The sequence below is a fragment of the Apodemus sylvaticus genome, chromosome 5 (genome assembly GCF_947179515.1).
Source record: "Apodemus sylvaticus chromosome 5, mApoSyl1.1, whole genome shotgun sequence".
Taxonomy (NCBI): domain Eukaryota; kingdom Metazoa; phylum Chordata; class Mammalia; order Rodentia; family Muridae; genus Apodemus; species Apodemus sylvaticus.
This window is the reverse complement of record NC_067476.1, coordinates 159,994,518-160,013,969: the sequence shown is the minus strand read 5'-3', so window position 1 is coordinate 160,013,969 and position 19,452 is coordinate 159,994,518. Positions and strand designations below refer to the sequence as shown.

The following is a 19,452-nucleotide window of genomic DNA, read 5'->3' as shown; positions in this document are numbered from 1 at the left end:
ACCTACTAACTGGGCCACATTCCCAGTCCCCACCTCCCTTATGTAATAGGTGCATGGCAGGCAGCAAAGGGCTCTGACTTGCAGCATTGGCCTTATTTTCTCAGGAGGGGCTAAAGAAACTGTCGCTGTTTTGTTAATTTCCTGTCCAGACACCAGAACAGACATCTGTTTATGTCTACTGTTAGAGGAAGTTATCTTCCCTACTAGATAGAACCTTTCTCTTTTCCTCACGGGGAGGGACACCTTGGGGCTGCTAGGATGCCCTGGTGTTCAGTGTTTCTGTCACTGGTGACCCAGCTCTAGCACTAGAAGTGCAAATGAGGGCTCCATGGCTACAAACTCAGGCTGTAATTTCCAGCTATTTCTCTGAGTGGCTTCCTTCTTGCTTCCAGGGACTGGCTACATCATATGAGAAGTACAATACAGAATGAAAAGGCAGAACTTGTGTCTCCAAAAGGTGCAAGCCAGGAAATTGACCCACACACGAGGCCCTCCCTAGGGGCCCAGCGCCCTGCCCCATGCCCTTATGAACACTCTCAGGTACCGGTCTGTGACAGTACAGTTGCTCAGGCCAGCAGCAGCCCCCTTAGTCTGGCTGGTATATCCCAACACATCCTCAGTTTTGTGTTTTGTTTGTTTAGTTTGGTCTAGAGTTATGATAGTTCACTCTGTTCCTTCTTGTCCAAAATCCAGCCAGCCACTTCTCCAGAAAGTTGTGGCTCTTGGGTGGTATTTGGGACCAATTGGTTAAGTAGAAGCACACTAGGTCCCCAGTGACACTCGTCGTGGGGTCTTGTCATTCACAGGTTATCATGGGCTTGTAGATGCCCCCCCATTGTGATCCCTCTGCAGCTCCTTCTGGACACCCAGCCACCCTCCCATGGATGTGCTCTCCCCACCGTAGAGAGCACCAGGCTCCCCTCCCACCACACAGCTACCATCTCTTTATTCTTTTTGTGCTTGCACACGCCCACCGCCACGTGGGGAGCTGGTTTTGTGGCTACATGCCTTATCCGTGGTAGCCACTTAGGTTCGTGCTTGTGTTCAGATGATGGCTTGCTTCCCTTCAATTCCTATTCTATTTTCTTTTCTGAATATGTGAAACATTTATCCATCTCAAAAAACCCCTAGCTGTGAAAAGGAATGCTCAAAAGGGGGTTCTTCCTGTCCCTGCTATTCATTCCTCACACATCCCTCTTCACCCCCACGGGCAGGCCATTTCTACTAGTTTCTGGTTTATCTTGCCTGCCTCTTTGAGAAAAATACAGCTACTACCTCCACGCATCTTACACAAAAGATGTCGCACAATCGTTTGCACCTTGCTTGAAAGGCAGGCAGTACAATCTCATCTCTGCGACTGTCTTCAATCTCTGCCATTGGCAGGACAAGAGAGAACTCGTTAACAAAAATGCACCAGCAGAATCATTTATTAACAAGCTGAACCTGGTCCTTTGGACACCGGGTCTTGGGAACTCCTGGAGGAGATGGAGGTCTGAACTAGTCCCTGAATCGGCCTCCCTGCTCCAGGCAGCGATAACCCTCATGTCTCGGGGACTAAATCCCTATTTACCTCCGAACACCAGCACAATTATTTTTGTAGTTGTGAAAGTGTTTGAGGGCATAGTGAAGACCTGGAGCTCTGGGACTGGGGAGGAAGCAGGAAGGAAGAGAGCAGTGATCAACAGCTACTGCAGCCCCACGTTCCCTTAAGCAAACCCAACCTGTGAACATGTAGACTTACAGAACAGCAAAATGGAGGTGAATGTTTATTCTGATCAAATCTTTTCCTGAGGAAAAACCTTTGCTGGCAGGATCCTGTTAGAAGCGGATCTCTCCAGTGTATTGAGATGACTCACTCCAGCCCACGTCATATTCACCTCACAAACACCCTTGTGTTTATTACCCGTCTATCTGTGCTATCCAACGCAGACCTTTCAAAAAGAATCATAAATCTGTTGTTGAGGATTTGGGCAACTGAGTGGTGTGAGGGGAGGGTGGGGGAGGCAAAAAGCTCATCTAAAAGTCTTAGGCTTTTGTTGTCTGGAGCACTGAGCAAGGAGAAGCAAATTCAATATTTTCTTCTCACTGAATCTGTAAGGTCCTTTTTGTCAGGCTGACTCAAAGTTATGGATGGAAAATTCTGGGTCTTTATTTCAGGCTGGTTCATAGTTACAGATGAACATTCTAGAAGGGTCTTTATTCAAGGCTGGTTCATAGTTATGGATGCAACATTCTGGAAGGGCCCTTATTTCAGAGTGGTTCATAGTTGTAAATGGAAAGTTCTGGAAGGGCCCTTATTTTAAGGCTGGTTCATGGTTATGGATGGAGCATACTGAAGTGCCTTACATTACAGTTCAAGGTGAAATGCCAGGTCTCAGCCATTTATAAAACGAGAATGACACCCAACCCAAGCAGAGAATAAAACGCTTTCTTCAGACTCATGCTTTCCCAACATCTTCATAATAGAGTAACCCGGAGGACATTCCCCGTGAGAAGCCCAGGAAGGCATTTTGAAGGCTTCCTCTCCCCGTGCCAGCCACACTCAGCAACGTGTTGCACAGTTTTTTAGACCAGGATTTATTTATTGCTTTAAAGTACCAGATGGTACTGAATTTTCGAATGAGAGGCTACATTCCATCCCTAGGATTCTCAGGGCTATAGAAAAGAGGGCAGCTGGATACTGGGTCCCATACTCTCGGGGTAGACTGGGAATCCAAGGGGAAGGCATAAAGGGGTCAGTACTTCTGGGGTCTCAGAAAGTCTGGGTCCCTGCTTGTTGGTCTGCACCAGGGGTTGGGGGCTTGGACAGCTCTGAGTTGTGCAAACAGAAAACATAGGCCTCCATAAGGCAGACATGAGGACTGGAGTTCTGTGTAAATCTGATTATTAGCATGAACTGAAGGCCCCGCCCTGTTTAACTCGCAAGACCTTTTAAATGGATGACCAACCTTGAGGCTTAATTGGATTTAAAAAAAAAATCAATTTCTAGCCATCGCATAGTGTTGAAATGAAGTGCTGCATTCTCAGGCAATTGTAAAATCAGGTCTGCCCAAGACTATTTTTTATTATTTACAACTTTAAAATGACATTATCCATCTCAGCGAGCATTTTATGCACGCATATACCTTTGGTAAACAACTGCGAGCTCACGTGTGCGAGCACACACCACCCGGTCGAGTCACCGCACACTCATTATTTTTCTGTTCAGAGGCAGGCTGATTCATCAGCAGCAATCTCTTCACACCAATTACACAAAAAACCGAGCTGGGGCAATGGCTCACCGCTGTCTGCAGCTCTCTGAGCTGTAGCCTGCTCTCAGCTTTGTAATGAGAAAAAACACCCTTGAGGAAGCTTTTTACCAAATCACATCTTGACCATTAAATCTTTCTTGAAGAAGGTCATTTAATTTTATGGAAAGAAATGAACAATTAAAATGGAATAAGCAGAAAGAAGTGCTGGTCTAGAGATTAGGAAAGTGACAATTCAGTTCAATCCTGTGCTACGTAGCCTGGGCATGGGTCTCGGTTTCCCCATCTGGAGAACTGGGAGGTGTTTTTCCTCCCCCACAGTGAATAAAACAAAGCCCTACTATGGTACCCTGGGTCTGAATGCCAAGCCAGACAACAGGCATTTTGTTCCCTCAGCACTTCCTGGGAAAATGAGACCAAATGACATAAACCAGGGCCCTCAGCCTCTGTCACATCTGTAAATGAGAGATAGTGATTACTAATGGTGGAATTTGGATGATTAGCTTAAAGCAATTATAGAATTATAGTTGACAAACAGAAAATGCAAACCCCAGTGGTCTGTTTTAACGAAGCCTGACTGGAATTCGCGTTATCAAATGGAGCCTTGTTTAAATAGCCCATTTTTGCCAGATTATGGAATGAAAGTGGAGGACCACACAATTATCTCAGCATTCAGGACAGTCCAGGGAGCTCATTTGCACAATTGGACAAATGATTATTTTCTTTTGCCTCAATTGACCAGATAATTGTGCACAAGTCTCTGCCATTTGGCTCTGTGGAATGTCCCTAGACGTTGTAAGAAAACCCAGCATAGATGGGTTGGTCAGCCTGAGGATGGTGATTCTGAGTCTGAGGAGAAGCACTTCTACGTGAGCTGTCTACATGTCCACTGGGGGCCCCATTAGCTTGTTCTGACAGTCGTCAACTTGCAGGGTCTGCTTTCCTTCAGTTTCAAAACAACTAAACAGAAACATCAGACACAAGGTTAAAGGTGCCGTGTGGGTGGTCAAGAGAACTCAAAGAAAACTCAGAGGTTTCAAAGGGCCAATAAACACAGGAAAATACAACTGAGACCCACAGTTACAGGCACTGAGCAGAACTAAGCCCCCAAACGCTCATCAGATGGATCAGGGCTGCCTCCTTAGAAGAAATAAAATCCTGCCATGTAACTAGTCCCGGACGCTGCTGTCCCCCCTTTATCCGTCTGGCCCCAGCACACCATGAAAAGGGTCTTTACATGGTCCCCATATGGCTGAGATAGAAGGGACCCAGATGATCAAAGGCCCGTGGCTCACAGCTCTGCTGTGCTGCCATTCACATGCAAGTCTGGGTAGGTGCCTATGACCTCATACCACAGACAGGAAGGTTGCCCATGTTCACAATGAGCAGAGTTTCACACTCAGCCTGTAGTCTGATACTCAGGATGAGAGTCAAAGGGACCACATACCTCAGCTGTTCACCAACTCTGACCCAGTGCCCGAGTCTCAAAGCACTCTGCTTAACATCAATGCCCAATTGTGTGTACACACTTGTGTGTCCATTCTAAGCCCAGATCACCAAAGACTCCATTGCAAAGATGACTCCAGTTCCACTGTTTAGCCACCCCCACTGCCCTGCATGGTAGCACTTGTCTTTCTATAATCTCAGCAGCTGGAAGGTAAAGACAGGGTCACAAGTCCAAGGGCAACCTGGGCTACACAGACCCTGTCTAAAACAAAAAACAAAAACCCCTCACCCCCTATTCATAGTCCTTCCCACCTTAAGCCACATCAGGATGTTGGCTTGAATGTAACTACCATTGGACTCAACGTTCTAGTCTTAGGAAAAAGGACTTGAGAGGAACATCCTCTGAAAGTGACGACTTCTGCATTATCCAGCGGCTGATAAGGAAGAAGGGATCACGTGCTGTACAAGAACAGGGCATAGGACGCAAGAGTCTGCAGTCTGTGGTTCAACAAGCTCTTTGGAGAGTCTGCCAGGACCTGCCTGCTATGACAGCCACCCCACACTCTGCCTAGCAAATACTGTCCTTCGAGTCTGTCATGCCACACTGGAGGAAGACATTTCCCAGTGGTAGGCCCTGGAGCCTGCACACTGCAGACCACTTTGGGCACGATCTGAAGATTGCAAAACAGGCTCTAGTGCTCACATAAAGCGTGTTTCCATAACGAAAAATAATTATCTGTCTTTTATGTGGTTTCTCTTTTTGTATATTGGATAGCAAATTGATTGGTCCCTTTGCGGGCCTCCATTAGATAGACAAATCGTCTTTCAGGCTCTGAGGCAGAGGCCTCAGGCACAAAATAAATGGCCATGGCCCCAAAGATCCCAGACACGGTCAGGCCCTCTGCTAACACAAACACATTTGAAGAAAATATGACCCCCATAGTTAAAATTAATACCAGGAGTGCGGGATGCTCTTTAATCTGCGAGATTGCTTTATTGTACAAAAAGTTTCCAGTAACAGTAAATTAGTTTTTTTTTTTTTAAAGGACAAAAAAAAGTCATTTTGGATAGAAGCATTTCACTAATTGCTTTATTTAAGCATACAAGGAAAAAGTCTTATCTGACCAATTAGGTTGAAGGGTTTTATTACCTTTAAGAAGCCATTAGCTGGGATGAAACACTGCAAGCACTGTGTCAAAACAAATAAATAATGCTCTCTCAATTAGCAGAGAGAGTGGTACATCCGTTAAATTAGACACACATTGCTTCACATAGCGGGCCCGGCCAGCACCCCAATGTCCCCCCACCCCCAACAAACAGAAAGACAGGCAGCAGTTTTAAGCTAGTCTTAGGAAAGATCAGGAGCCCAGAAGGACCAGCAGCTCTTTCCCTCTCCTCTTCCACACCAACTCTGCAAGAGCCTGCAGGGCAGCGGGGAGAGGTGATGTCCAGAGGCGCCTCCCAGGCACAGGGAGAGACGTGTCTGTGTGATTGTCACCTCCATGGCAGACTGAAGGGTGGGATGGATGCACAGACAGTGGCTGTCAGCAGGTACAAGAGTCCTCTTCCAAAAGCAATTACTGTGGGGGACCTATCGGGGCACGGATACGAACTTCTCAAAGGCTTCTCTCTCAGCTCTCCCCCAGAGGCAGGGGCATCCCAAAGAGTGCATAAAGCTCTGCAGCCGGGTACAACCCATGCTCTCTGTCAGGACACCTACCAGGGTGGCTTGGGGCCAGACCAGCACCACACTGCCTTCAGGCAGAAGGAGACAGTCCCTCTCCTCACAGGTCCTTGGGACAATTTCTAACCAGATGGGTTGGGAGAAAACCAACAGCCCCGCTAAAATGAAATCTATTCAGGGAAATAAATTATAAATAGTGATTCTTTCTTAAAAGGTCACTTTTCTTCAAGGCTTTCACAATTACTCCATAATCATCTCCACAGATTGCTTGAAGCAGGTCCCCTAATTTGACCAGTCTACCCAGGAAGAACTTGTCTAACTTCAGAGGTTGAGGAGACTGTAGAGCCCCTTCCCCAATTCTGAAGTGCTGGGGTAGGTGCTGCCTCCTCTTTTCCAACCCTCTCTATTAACACTGCCAAAAGGATCCAGTAATCCTTTAGATCCCAGTACCCCACAGCCCTGGCAGGGAAGTGAGTTCATGATGGGTCTACATGACACCATTTCTAGGTCTGAGCTGGAGTTTTGAGATACCCTTCTGTGAATCTCAGAGAGGCATTTCATAGGCCTGGTCCAAATAAAAATGTACACATTAACAGGGCCACACTGTTTAAATAAGTTAAAGAAGGCAGAGACAGTTTTTTCAAGCCATCAACAATTACACAAAGACCACTAAAATTCTATCAGTGCTGATGCAAACAGCAAGTGAGATGCGCACTCTTCAAAGCTCCGTCAGTCTGGTCCGTATGGCTCCAGCTCTGCAGAGCACACGAGCACCATAGAGCTCACAGGTAGGTGAGCAGAACCCTACTTTGGCGACCTGATATGCACAATGTGCTCGCTCACGTGCACGAACATACACACACACACACACACACACACACACACACACACCACACACACAAGCATGCAGGGCTTCCCTAGTGGAGGTTCTCACTGTCCTCAGGATTACACCCGCTTTCTGGGCATTGCTAAGTGGCAACAGAGGAGTCGATAAATCAAATCATGTGTAGAATATTTTACTTTGAAATGGAGTGATGTTTGGTTAATAATTTGAGATCCACTAATCCTAAATGGGGTGACCCATTTAAAAGGGCCTCTGTGTAAATTCACAGTTCATTAAATGGAGTCAGGTTTGGACAGGTCATTACGTAGCTAGAATGTAAGTAATGGACTGAGGAAGGATGTCTGGGACACACTGGCTCAATCTAGTTCGTGACATTGTCAAGCTTTCTTGTAATGTGAGGTTGGTTCAAATGACCGAGTTTCTGATTCAGGCAGTTTGGCTTAGTAACCCCTCTTGGTTTACAGTAGAAAATACAGGGCAAAATTCTCAATGAGGAATATGCTATTTACAATTGATTTAAACGCATGAAGCTGGTTTAACTGGCCCGTCTAAATGTGTTAATTAACATCAATGATGGTTTCTTATTTTTCACACTTTGTTACTCTGGTCGTTAACAGTGATGGAAGGCTAAATTAAGTTAATGGGAACAGATTATAAATCCTTGAAGGACTTCTTGCTTTGTTTTCAGCTGGGAAGATAAAGAGGCATTGCCTCTACACTCATAAATTTTTGGTACCAAACTTCTTAAAAACCAGATGGTTAAAAAAAATTTCCCAAAAATTATTTAACTTGCCGCTGAGACAGGAGTGCAAAAACTGAGCATGCGCACACCCGGGCCACGGGGCTCAGCAATGCCAGGGACCCTCCCACCCCTCTCACTAAAGCACACGCTCACATTTCAGCCGATCATAGGCCAGTCTCTTCGGCAACAGCATCTCATCCTTAGACTCTGACAGAGATGGGAAACATGGCCGTGCCTGCACGCCAGTCCACTGGTTAGAAGGCGTCCCCGGAAGGCCTGCTGCCCACCGCCGCACCAGTGGGCTGCACTCTTAGTGCAGCGGCAGGGCGCCAGCCAGACCCTAACACCCAACTAGTCCATGCAGAACTTGGTGCCACTAGCGAGACTTTACGCCGATGAGGACCACAATGAGGACTACGATGATGGCAACCAGAATCAAGATCACAAGCATCTTCCGGTTCTTCTTCTGGTACTGCTCTGCCTACAAAAGAGGAGGGAGGGAAGGTGTTATTTCCCAAGCCTTGGATGTGCAGGAGGCTTTCAAGTCTGCACTACAAGCCAAACCTCACTGGACAGACTCCTGCAGTGTGATATTGACTACCAAGACCCTGGTCCATACTGGGATCTAGTGTGAAGACAGAGGTCAAAAGACACCAAGTTACACTGGGCCTACTACTTCCTATTCTGGATTCTCAAGGAGGCCCCATGCCCGGGACAAATGAACAATGTCTTTCTTCCCTGTGTAGGAAAGGCTGACCAGAAAGCATGGAACCAGTGACCCAAGAGGTTTTGCAGTCACTTCCTCTGAACCTGGAAACAGAGCATCTCAGTGTTTGAGGAAGAAGTGGACAATGGCGAGTATGTATGTATGTATGTATGTATGTATGTATGTATGTATGTGTGTGTATATATATATATACATATACATACCATCCCTACCCCAGGCCTAATGACTCACAGAGGGGCTTCCAAAGACCCATCTGCTCACCTCCCCGCATGCAGCACTCACACACACTGCTCACCTGCACCCCTTCTCTCCTGTAGAAGTACCAGGGAACCCCCCCCACACATCATTGTGTGGTGGTATGGAAACACAGACCCTTCCCAGAAGGAGACCATGCTCAGAGACTACTGGTAGCTGACTACCCTTAGGGAACCCACCAGCCACCCAGACACAGGACGGGGGGCCACCCTGAGAGATGGCCCCTGAGAGCCACTCCCAAGTCTCAGCTGCCTTCCCACAGTGTGGCCTGGGAACAGCACCATTCCTCACAGCAACCCCAACACTCTGGGAAAACTCTCAAATAACTCCAGACCCAAACCAAAGTCTTCGCATGTGTGCGATCCAGTCTCTCCCACAGAGAAGTCTCCTCCTGGTCTATATCACAACACAAAGCATGTTTCCCAGTTGTGACTTAAACTTCAGAGCCTTTTGGTAATTTAGCAGCAGGTCACACCTTTTTCCTACAGAGAAGCTGGGGCAGCTTTAGCTTGTGAGACACAGGCTGGCTTCTCCAATACTCTAAACACTACAAGCAAGACTCGTCCCTGCTCTGAGGTTAACAGCACAGGGACAGGAAGGGTTGCAGCAGGGCTGGGACCCTGGTAAAGTAAGATGGAGCGACTGTTCATAATTTAGGAAAATGCTTTATCCCAGGGCCAGAAATAGCAGTGGGCTTTAGTGACAAGAAGGTGGACAGGACTGATTGAATCTATTAAGTACAGCTAGCTCCGTTCCTGTCACAGGAGCCACGTGCCCACCCACACATACCACCTCGGTGTCCACAAGTCCATTTCTCATAAACAATTATAGGATCTCTAAAATGACTTCTACCAACTCCTTAAAAACTAAAACTAAAACAAGCATGCAACCCCATGAAAGAGGACCTCATCCACGGAAGTGCAACCCGCCTCACTTCCACCAACATTTCGACAGGTGACAGTCAGAAACAACTACAGTTTTTAGCCTTGTTGAGTTTTCCCCCGTAACTCGTCAGAAGTGAGCCCCACACCTGAGGTCAGCAGCAATAGCAGCAAACCTCCAAGCACACAAGAAGGTCTCTGTAACAGGAAAGAAAGCGCAGGCCCCACAGAAGAGGTGCCAGCTTGGTCTGACCTCAGGGTGTGGTCTGCCTGACTCTAGGTCTGCTGCAGCAGGAAAGTGAGCTCACACTACTCCCCTATGTGTCTGGGTTCAGGCTGTGTGACAGAGAGGAGACCCAGCAGTACCTTGTGAAGCTGTTCCAAGCCATCTTCAGTCTTGACACAGGACTGTTCGACATTATAGTCAATTCTGTCAAGGACTGTACCCTGAGTAATAAGAGACGGTAGAGGGGGTCATTAATTACAGCTGGGGAGCCTGAACTGCCATATCTGACATGCATATTACAGCCCTCAGGACCCACACCAGGGCAGTGTCAGACCCATGAACAGTTTAGGGCATTCTGCACAGAGTACTGTGTCAGCTGCAGCAAGAACCAAAACCAGGCCTCTATTTTTGATTTAGCCTCTATAGATATAGACACGCCACCTTTGGATGTACTAAGGCTTAGAAACCTGTCCTGGGGAGCAAAGAACCCTGGCTTTCGATTTCTTGTTGATTAAATACTTAGAGCTGGCAGAGGATACTAGCTATTTTCCACCACCATGGTTGCTCTAATCACTGCCTAAAATGACAGCTTGGGACTCAAGGCCAGGTGATTAAACTGTCCAGTCTCTTGGGTTCTACAGGAAGCATGGAGGATGGCTGGGAGGCACGGCAGGAACCAGCCAGCTCTGCTGGTGCCTTAGCACTCTTTAGTTGGTTTCATGGGACCAAGACCCAAACAAATCCCTGCTGGCAGGGTAATCAAAAGCCCTAATCAGATTGTAGCAATGAATAAACGATTTAATTCTACTTAAAAGCTCGTGGCTCCAGCAGCCATGATACAACAATCTCCTGCTGTACATGGCAGAATCAGGCCAGGCTCAGTCAGAGCTTACCAGGCCTCCAAAGGATCTATGCACACCAGTGCTTTGGGGCAGGGCAGAAAACATTAGGATTCCTCTCTCCCTACCCAGATTCACAGTAACCCACATTACCTGCAAACACTTGCACACATTCAAATGAACACATTAGGCATGAGAAGCACACGTTTAAACATTTCCCAACTAGAGGACAGGATATGAGGACCATGAGGAAGGGTGGGCATGACACCCTGCAGGGCACACACCTGCTCCACGATCATGGCCCCCAAGTCCCTGAAGATCTCATTGAGGTCTGAAATGGACTGTACAATCTGACGGATCTCTCGCTCCCTTTCCTCCACCATCAGTGTGCTCTGCTCTACCAGCACCAGTTGGTCATCCGTGAAACCCTGTCCAAACAAAAGTCTCCCGGTTAGGAAAGTCGTGACAGGCTAGTTTAGACAACATTCAGAGAAAACAAATTCTGAAAATATTTTTATACAGCATTTGGCAACAGATAACTTATTTCCAAGACAGGAAGCAAGGCCCTTCAAGCCCCAAATAGCATGGTACATAACACAGCAGCTGAAGTGGGGGCCAGAAGGAAGCTGCATCTGCAGTCACACTGGGCTCCAGGATGGCATTGTGCATGCTGCAGGCCTCTCTGTGACGACTAGGAGGGAGGCCCAGCATGCCTGCTCTGCCTATAGCAAGGAGACAGCAGCCACCCACCATGCATTGCATAGGAGCAAGGAGCTTAGGAAAAGAGGCAGCAGACGCCGGAGCCATCGCATACCTGACCATAGAGAGCAGCATCTTCTCCATCATCCATTAGTGGTACTGGGGTGTCGAAGAAATGCTGTGATCTTTCCTCTCGGTTTTTCATGCCTAGCAGACAGGAGCTCACTTTACATGAATGTGTATGGCTACTGTTCTACCATTAAAAAGGCTATCTAAGAGTAAAACCCAACGGCAATGGGGCGGCCCCTAAACAGGTCTAAGGAAGCCCCCTCCACAGGGGACCTTGCTTGTGTTAAAGCACTGGACAGCATGCGAGTGTCCAGGGTACTTGGGGCAGCCACTCTCTAAATGCCCAAGTCACAGGATGCCAAGACAGACAGGACACAACCATCTGAGACTTCGCTAAGTGAAACAGAAACAGTTATTCTAGCTGCTGTTATAAGACATTACTACAACATCAGTATCTCTCTTCTGGAGACTAAGAAACATTCTGATCAGAATCTGGAGGAATGAAATGAAATGAAAGCAGATCTGTGGGAAAGGGAGCAAGGTTTCAGAGGAAGTGGGTTCTATCCTTTACAATGACACACAGAAAAACCCAGAACCAGGGTAAGCTGATGCAAGACTGCACCCTGCTTTCAGGTCCCAAGGGCCATGCAGATGTCGCTATGTGGAGGAACTGGCTCTGACACATCATCAAAACCTACAGAGCCAATGTCACATCAACAAGGTTTCTATAATAACACTGTGACTTTCCCAGTCTGTGCCCAGCCAGGGCTGAGTGCTATTGACCTGGACAGGAACTGTCTGTCCCACTGCACCAGGAGCCAGGCCTTCTCTCCACAGCAAGGGTCCCCTAGGGAGGCAGCTTCCTCTTGCTCAAAAAGGTGTGAATGTGCCTAACTAGCTGTTAACAATGAAAGGCAGGTGCTGAACGGAAACCGCCCCAGAGGAGGACAGAAAACACAATGCTTCCCTCCACCAGGCCTGCACTCACGTTTCAGGTAGTCGGACTGTGCATGCCGGAAGCTGGTGGACAGCTCCTGCAGGGCCTGTGCCAGGGAGGCCACCACGTTGCGCAGTAGCCGTTCTTCCTGCTCTGAGCAGGCCCTTCGTGCCCGGCTGGGCAGGGCCTGCACAGCACGCTGGCACCTATGGAAGAGCTGAGAGAATAGCTCTGGCTTACATCAAAAGCCTCTCCTAGCCAAGGCCTCTGCCAGGAGGCGTCCTGTTCTGCAGACTGGTATAGAAAGGTCAGGTTAGACGTGTGTATGTGTGTGTATTGCAGGGGTAGAAGAGGGTGATTAGAGGTTTCATACACATACACTGAAGACCTACCTTGCCTGTACAGTGTCCATCGTGTACCCAGTACTCTTCACTCCCTGTTACCATATGTCTGACTACTTGAGTTCCTACATGAGGCAGGTACTAGTGTGATTTTTATGCCCATTTTACAGACGAGAAGGTAGAGTCAGAGACTGAAGTAGAAACATTTCAGGGCTACTCAGCTACAGAGCTGGCTTCAAACATTTGGATGTCTATTCTCAGAGTAAGTACAAAAGAGACTTGAACACACAAACACTAAAGCTTAAAGTAGTGTTTACCAGTCATATCACCTAAAGATTGGTTCAAGCATGTTTCCACTAAAATGCCTACCCTATCTTCTTATAGACCTGCGTTTTAGCATGAAGTTGCAAGTCCTAGTGTATGATAGCAATTACACATTGTAACATCAACAGTGATATCTACCAACAACTGAAAAATAGTGCCTATACCTCCAAGAAACACACACACACACACACACACACACACACACACACACACACACACACAGACTCTGAAAGTCACTCATTGGCCTTGGGCTTTTCCAAGTGCCTGTGAGAGTTTCAGGACAATATCAGCTGCGTTTAGAGTAGAGCAAAGGTTGTGGTGTGGGCTGGGGGATCTGCACCTCCCCGGGACTAGCGTGTGTTCTCACCTGGGTGACCTCCTGGGTGGTGATCTCGATGGCATGTTCTTCCTCGCTGCTGTCATCCAGGGTAGGTCTGTTCAAATGCTTATCGTGAAGGCCGGCTAACTCCTTCATCTTCTGTTTGATGCGGCCAACATCATACTGGATCTAAACAAATGAACTCGCTAGCTTCCCACTCGTGCCTAGCAGCTATCTATCCTCTGCATTCAAGACAATTATCTACACCAGAATCTGCACTCACTTGAATTTAGTGGCTTACTACTGATGCAAAAAAGTAACTTCTAAAATTCAAGTTATAAATGACTGTCATTCATCTGTATGGATGACATCCCATTATAAGGAAAACAAAGAACACAGGCTGGAGAGATGGCTCAGCAGTTAAGAGCAACTTAGAGAAGCTCTTAGAAAAGACTGGGTTCAGTTCCCAACACTCATATGTCCTAAAGGTCCTTTATGATCGCCACAGGCACACGCCTCATACAAAGATATACCTGTAGGCAAAACACTAATACACAGAAAGTAAAATAATAAGCCAACAGCTGATGTCATACGCCTTCAATCCCAGCACTGGGGAGGTGGAGCAGGTGGGTCTCTTGGGCTACACAGAGAAACCCTGCCTGGAAAAACCTGACATAATATAAATAAATCTAAAACAAAGAGGCGCAGTGCACACTCTTCCTATTCCATCATTTCTCATTCCTTTCTATAATTCAAGTAGCAGCTGCTGCTAACGCCAAGTCCACACCACCCAGGCAGCCAGCCAGACCCAGCCTCAATTTACTGTGTGGTACAGTCAGGCACACTCACGCCTTAACTGTAGCCAAACTGACTCAAACGACAGAGATTCTCATCTGAACTTAAAGACATACACACAGAAGGAAACGTGCAGAAACTTACTTCGTCCACTCCATCCACCCACTTGGGAGGTGACCGCTTTGTCACACCAATTGCTGCTTCTGGATCTAGGCTGATGCCTGACACCAGTGCCATGCGATCATCAGCAAGCTACAGGGAATAACGGGCATTGAGAGGTGGTCAGCAGTCAGTGAGGACGTGGCTCTCCCTACCGCCCTGAGGATGTGGAAGGGCAGGGGAAATACACGTGCCTGTGTTACGTGCTTGTCTTTGACACACTAGGGTCTGAGCTCCATTCCTATCTTTTCAAGTGCCACTTCTTAACTTCCTTGGACATTCTTGTGAACACGACTTTGACGTGACTTGGCTACAGAAATGTAATGAAAACGTCAGAGACCGGTTCCTTAAGGAGCAGCCTCTCAGCAGTAGAACTGAGGCAGGACAGAAGGAGGCAGAAGGTGAGTGTGTGTGCTGGGTGTTGCTGTGCTAGAGGTGTGACTGCAGCAGGCCTGCTGTGGAAATCAAGTTAGTCCAGTTACCTCAGCAAACTGCTAACTATGTGTTAAAATATGTCCAAGAACTGCTTAGAAGGGTTAGCAAGACTGTGCATGGGCCACAGCTCTCCTGGGTCAGTGTCAGCCAGCCCTGCCTCCTGCACGCAGGCTGAGCCTTTCCTTCAGCTACAGGGCCACTGGTTGGCTGTGCTTCCCTTACTTTGAAATGACAGACAGTTTTTGTTTTTAAATTTGCAATATATACTGCCTTTGAAATTTCTGAGAGTGGGAGGGAAATCACAGGATAAGCCTGGTTATTTATTTATTTTGCCTGGAGGCAAAGAATGGATCTGAAAGGATCTACAAGTCCTCCAAAGCACAGGATTTTTAGATGTTAATTTCAAAAAACTCAAATGATACCCTAATCCAATGGGTGGTGGTCCACAGACATCTACATAGACAATGCTTTGAGAATGAGCAAGGCCCATCCCTTCCTTCCTTGTAATCATCTACATGTATCTTTAATTCATTTGACAAATTCATATTTGCTTACCTAACAATAAAGAGGCAAACCTAAAATTCTCACAAATGAAAACTATCACACCTATTCCTTAATATCTCTTAACATCAATGGACTCAATGTCCCAATAAAAAGACATAGACTAACTGACTGGATACGTAAACAGGACCCTACATTTTGCTGCTTACAGGAAACACACCTAAGGGTCAAAGACAAACACTACCTTAGAGTAAAAGGCTGGAAGACAATTTTACAAGCAAATGGTCTCAGGAAACAAGCTGGAGTAGCCATTTTAATATCAGATAAAACTGACTTTCAACCCAAAGTCATCAAAAGAGACTCTGAGGGACACTTCTTGCTGGTCAAAGGAAAAATACAACAAGAAGAACTCTCAATCCTGAACATCTATGCTCCAAATGCAAGGGCACCCTCTTTTGTAAAAGAAACTTTATTAAAGCTCAAAGCACACATTGCACCTAACACAATAATTGTGGGTGACTTCAACACTCCACTTTCCTCAATGGACCGATCAGGAAAACAGAAACTAAACAGGGACACAATGAAACTAATTGAAGCTTTGGACCAATTAGATTTAACAGATATATATAGAACATTCTATCCTAAAGCAAAAGCATATACCTTTTTCTCAGCACCTCATGGTACCTTCTCCAAAATCGACCATATAATTGGTCACAAGACAGACCTCAACAAATATAAGAAGATCGAACTAATCCCATGCCTCCTATCAGATCACTATGGAGTAAAAGTGGTCTTCAATAGCACCAAAAACAACAGAAAACCCACATACACGTGGAAAATGAACAATATTCTACTCAATGATACCTTGGTCAAGGAAGAAATAAAGAAAGAAATTAAAGACTCTTTAGAACACAATGAAAATGAAGACACAACATACCCAAATCTATGGGACACAATGAAAGCAGTGCTAAGAGGAAAACTCATAGCCGTGAGTGCCTCCAAAAAGAAAATGGAGAGAGCATACATTACCAGCTTAATGACACACCTGAAAGCCCTGGAACAAAAAGAAGCTATTTCACCCAGGAGGAGTAGAAGGCAGGAAATCATCAAACTCAGGGCCGAAATCAATCAAGTAGAAACAAAGAGAACCATACAAAGAATCAACAAAACCAGGAGCTGGTTCTTTGAGAAAATCAACAAGATAGATAAACCCTTAGCCAGACTGACCAAAGGGCACAGAGAAAGTATCCAAATTAACAAACTTAGAAATGAAAAGGGAGATATAATAACGGAAACTGAGGAAATCCAAAAAATCATCAGATCCCACTACAAGAGCCTGTACTCAACACAACTGGAGAATCTGGAGGAAATGGACAATTCCTTGACAGAGACCAAATACCAAAATTAAATCAGGACCAAATAGATCATCTAAACAGTCCCATAATGCCTAAAGAAATAGAAGGAGTCATAGAAAGTCTTCCAACCAAAAAAAGCACAGGACCAGATGGTTTCAGTGCAGAATTCTACCAGACCTTCAAAGAAGAGTTAACACCAATACTCTTCAAACTATTCCACAAAATAGAAACAGAAGGAACACTACCCAATTCCTTCTACGAAGCCACAATTACGCGGATACCAAAACCACACAAAGATCCAACAAAGAAAGAGAACTTCAGACCAATTTCCCTTATCAACATCGATGCAAAAATACTCAATAAAATTCTTGCCAACCGAATCCAAGAACACATCAAAACGATCATCCACCATGATCAAGTAGGCTTTATCCCGGGAATGCAGGGTTGGTTCAATATATGGAAATCCATTAATGCAATCCACTACATAAACAAACTCAAAGAAAAAACCACATGGTCATTTCATTGGATGCTGAAAAAGCATTTGACAAAATTCAGCATCCTTTCATGCTTAAAGTCTTGGAAAGAACAGGATTTCAAGGCCCATACCTAAACATAGTAAAAGCAATATACAGCAAACCGGTAGCCAGCATCAAACTAAATGGAGAGAAACTTGAAGCAATCCCACTAAAATCAGGGACTAGACAGGGCTGCCCCCTTTCTCCTTATCTTTTCAATATTCTACTTGAGGTACTAGCTCGGGCAGTTCGACAACATAAGGAGGTCAAAGGGATACAAATTGGAAAGGAAGAAGCCAAACTATCATTATTTGCAGATGACATGATAGTCTACCTAAGTGACCCAAAAAACTCCACTAGAGAACTCCTACAGCTGATAAACAACTTCAGCAAAGTGGCTGGTGATAAAATCAACTCAAGCAAATCAGTGGCCTTCCTATACTCAAAGGATAAGCAGGCTGAGAAAGAAATTAGGGAAATGACCCCCTTCACAATAGCCACAAACAGTATAAAGTATCTTGGGGTGACTCTTACCAAACATGTGAAAGATCTGTATGACAAGAACTTCAAGACTCTGAAGAAGGAAATGGAAGAAGACCTCAAAAAATGGGAAAACCTCCCATGCTCATGGATTGGTAGAATCAATATAGTTAAAATTGCTATTTTGCCAAAAGCAATATACAGATTCAATGCAATACCCATCAAAATCCCAACTCAATTCTTCACAGAGTTAGAAAGAGCAATCCTCAAATTCATCTGGAATAACAATAAACCCAGGATAGCTAAAAGTATTCTCAACAACAAAAGAAATTCTGGGGGAATCAGTATCCCTGACCTCAAGCAATACTACAGAGCAATAGTGTTAAAAACTGCATGGTATTGGTACAGTGACAGGCAGGAGGATCAATGGAAAAGGATTGAAGATCCAGAAATGAACCCACACACCTATGGCCACTTGATCCTCGACAAAGAGGCTGAAAACATCTAATGGAAAAAAGATAGCCTTTTCAACAAATGGTGCTGGTTCAACTGGAGGTCAGCATGCAGAAGAATGTGAATTGAACCATCCTTGTCTCCTTGTACTAAGCTCAAATCCAAATGGATCAAGGACCTCCACATAAAGCCAGACACTCTGAAGCTAATAGAAAAGAAACTGGGGAAGACCCTTGAGGACATCGGTACAGGGAGAAAGTTTCTGAACAGAACACCAATAGCGTATGCTCTAAGATCAAGAATTGACAAATGGGACCTCATAAAATTACAAAGTTTCTATAAGGCAAAGGACACCATCAAAAGGACAAATCGGCAACCAACAAATTGGGAAAAGATCTTTACCAACCCTACATCAGATAGAGGGCTAATATCCAATATATATAAAGAACTCAAGAAGTTAGACTCCAGAAAACCAAACAACCCTATTAAAAAATGGGGTACAGAGTTAAAGAATTCTCACCTGAAGAACTTCGGATGGCGGAGAAGCATCTTAAAAAATGCTCAACTTCATTAGTCATTAGGGAAATGCAAATCAAAACAACCCTGAGATTTCGCCTTACACCAGTCAGAATGGCTAAGATTAAAAATTCAGGAGACAGCAGGTGTTGGAGAGGGTGTGGAGAAAGAGGAACACTCCTCCACTGCTGGTGGGGTTGCAAATTGGTACAACCACTCTGGAAATCAGTCTGGCAGTTCCTCCAAAAGCTGGGCACCTCACTTCCAGAAGATCCTGCTATACTACTCCTGGGCATATACCCAGAGGATTCCCCACCATGTAATAAGGATACATGCTCTACTATGTTCATAGCAGCCCTATTTATAGTTGCCAGATGCTGGAAAGAACCCAGGTATCCCTCAACAGAAGAGTGGATGCAAAAAATGTGGTATATCTACACAATGGAGTACTATTCAGCCATTAGAAACAATGAATTCATGAAATTCTTAGGCAAATGGATGGAGCTAGAGAACATCATACTAAGTGAGGTAACCCTGACTCAAAAGGTGAATCATGGTATGCACTCACTAATAAGTGGATATTAACCTAGAAACTTGGATTACCCAAAACATAATCCACACATCAAATGAGGTACAAGAATAAAGGAAGAGTGGCCCCTTGT

At 45.7% G+C, this 19,452-nt stretch overlaps 1 protein-coding gene across 9 annotated transcripts in view; it reads right to left on the bottom strand.

Moving 5' to 3' along the window:
- Window positions 1-5,663: 5,663 nt before the first annotated feature.
- The window catches only part of Stx16 (syntaxin 16), a 52,205-nt gene continuing 38,416 nt past the window's right edge, over window positions 5,664-19,452 (bottom strand). For 6 of the 9 annotated variants that reach the window (XM_052184460.1, XM_052184452.1, XM_052184453.1 and 3 more), the window contains 7 exons: window positions 14,521-14,628; window positions 13,630-13,770; window positions 12,649-12,814; window positions 11,707-11,798; window positions 11,177-11,320; window positions 10,194-10,274; window positions 5,664-8,445 (listed from right to left, as the gene is read on the bottom strand). In XM_052184460.1, the coding sequence (XP_052040420.1) occupies window positions 8,341-8,445; window positions 10,194-10,274; window positions 11,177-11,320; window positions 11,707-11,798; window positions 12,649-12,814; window positions 13,630-13,770; window positions 14,521-14,613 (822 nt within the window). In that variant the 5' untranslated portion in view covers window positions 14,614-14,628 and the 3' untranslated portion in view covers window positions 5,664-8,340. Of the gene's footprint in view, window positions 8,446-10,193; window positions 10,275-11,176; window positions 11,321-11,706; window positions 11,799-12,648; window positions 12,815-13,629; window positions 13,771-14,520; window positions 14,629-14,729; window positions 14,846-19,452 lie in introns of those variants that run through there. The other 3 variants (XM_052184456.1, XM_052184457.1, XM_052184461.1) reach the window with 2 other exon arrangements.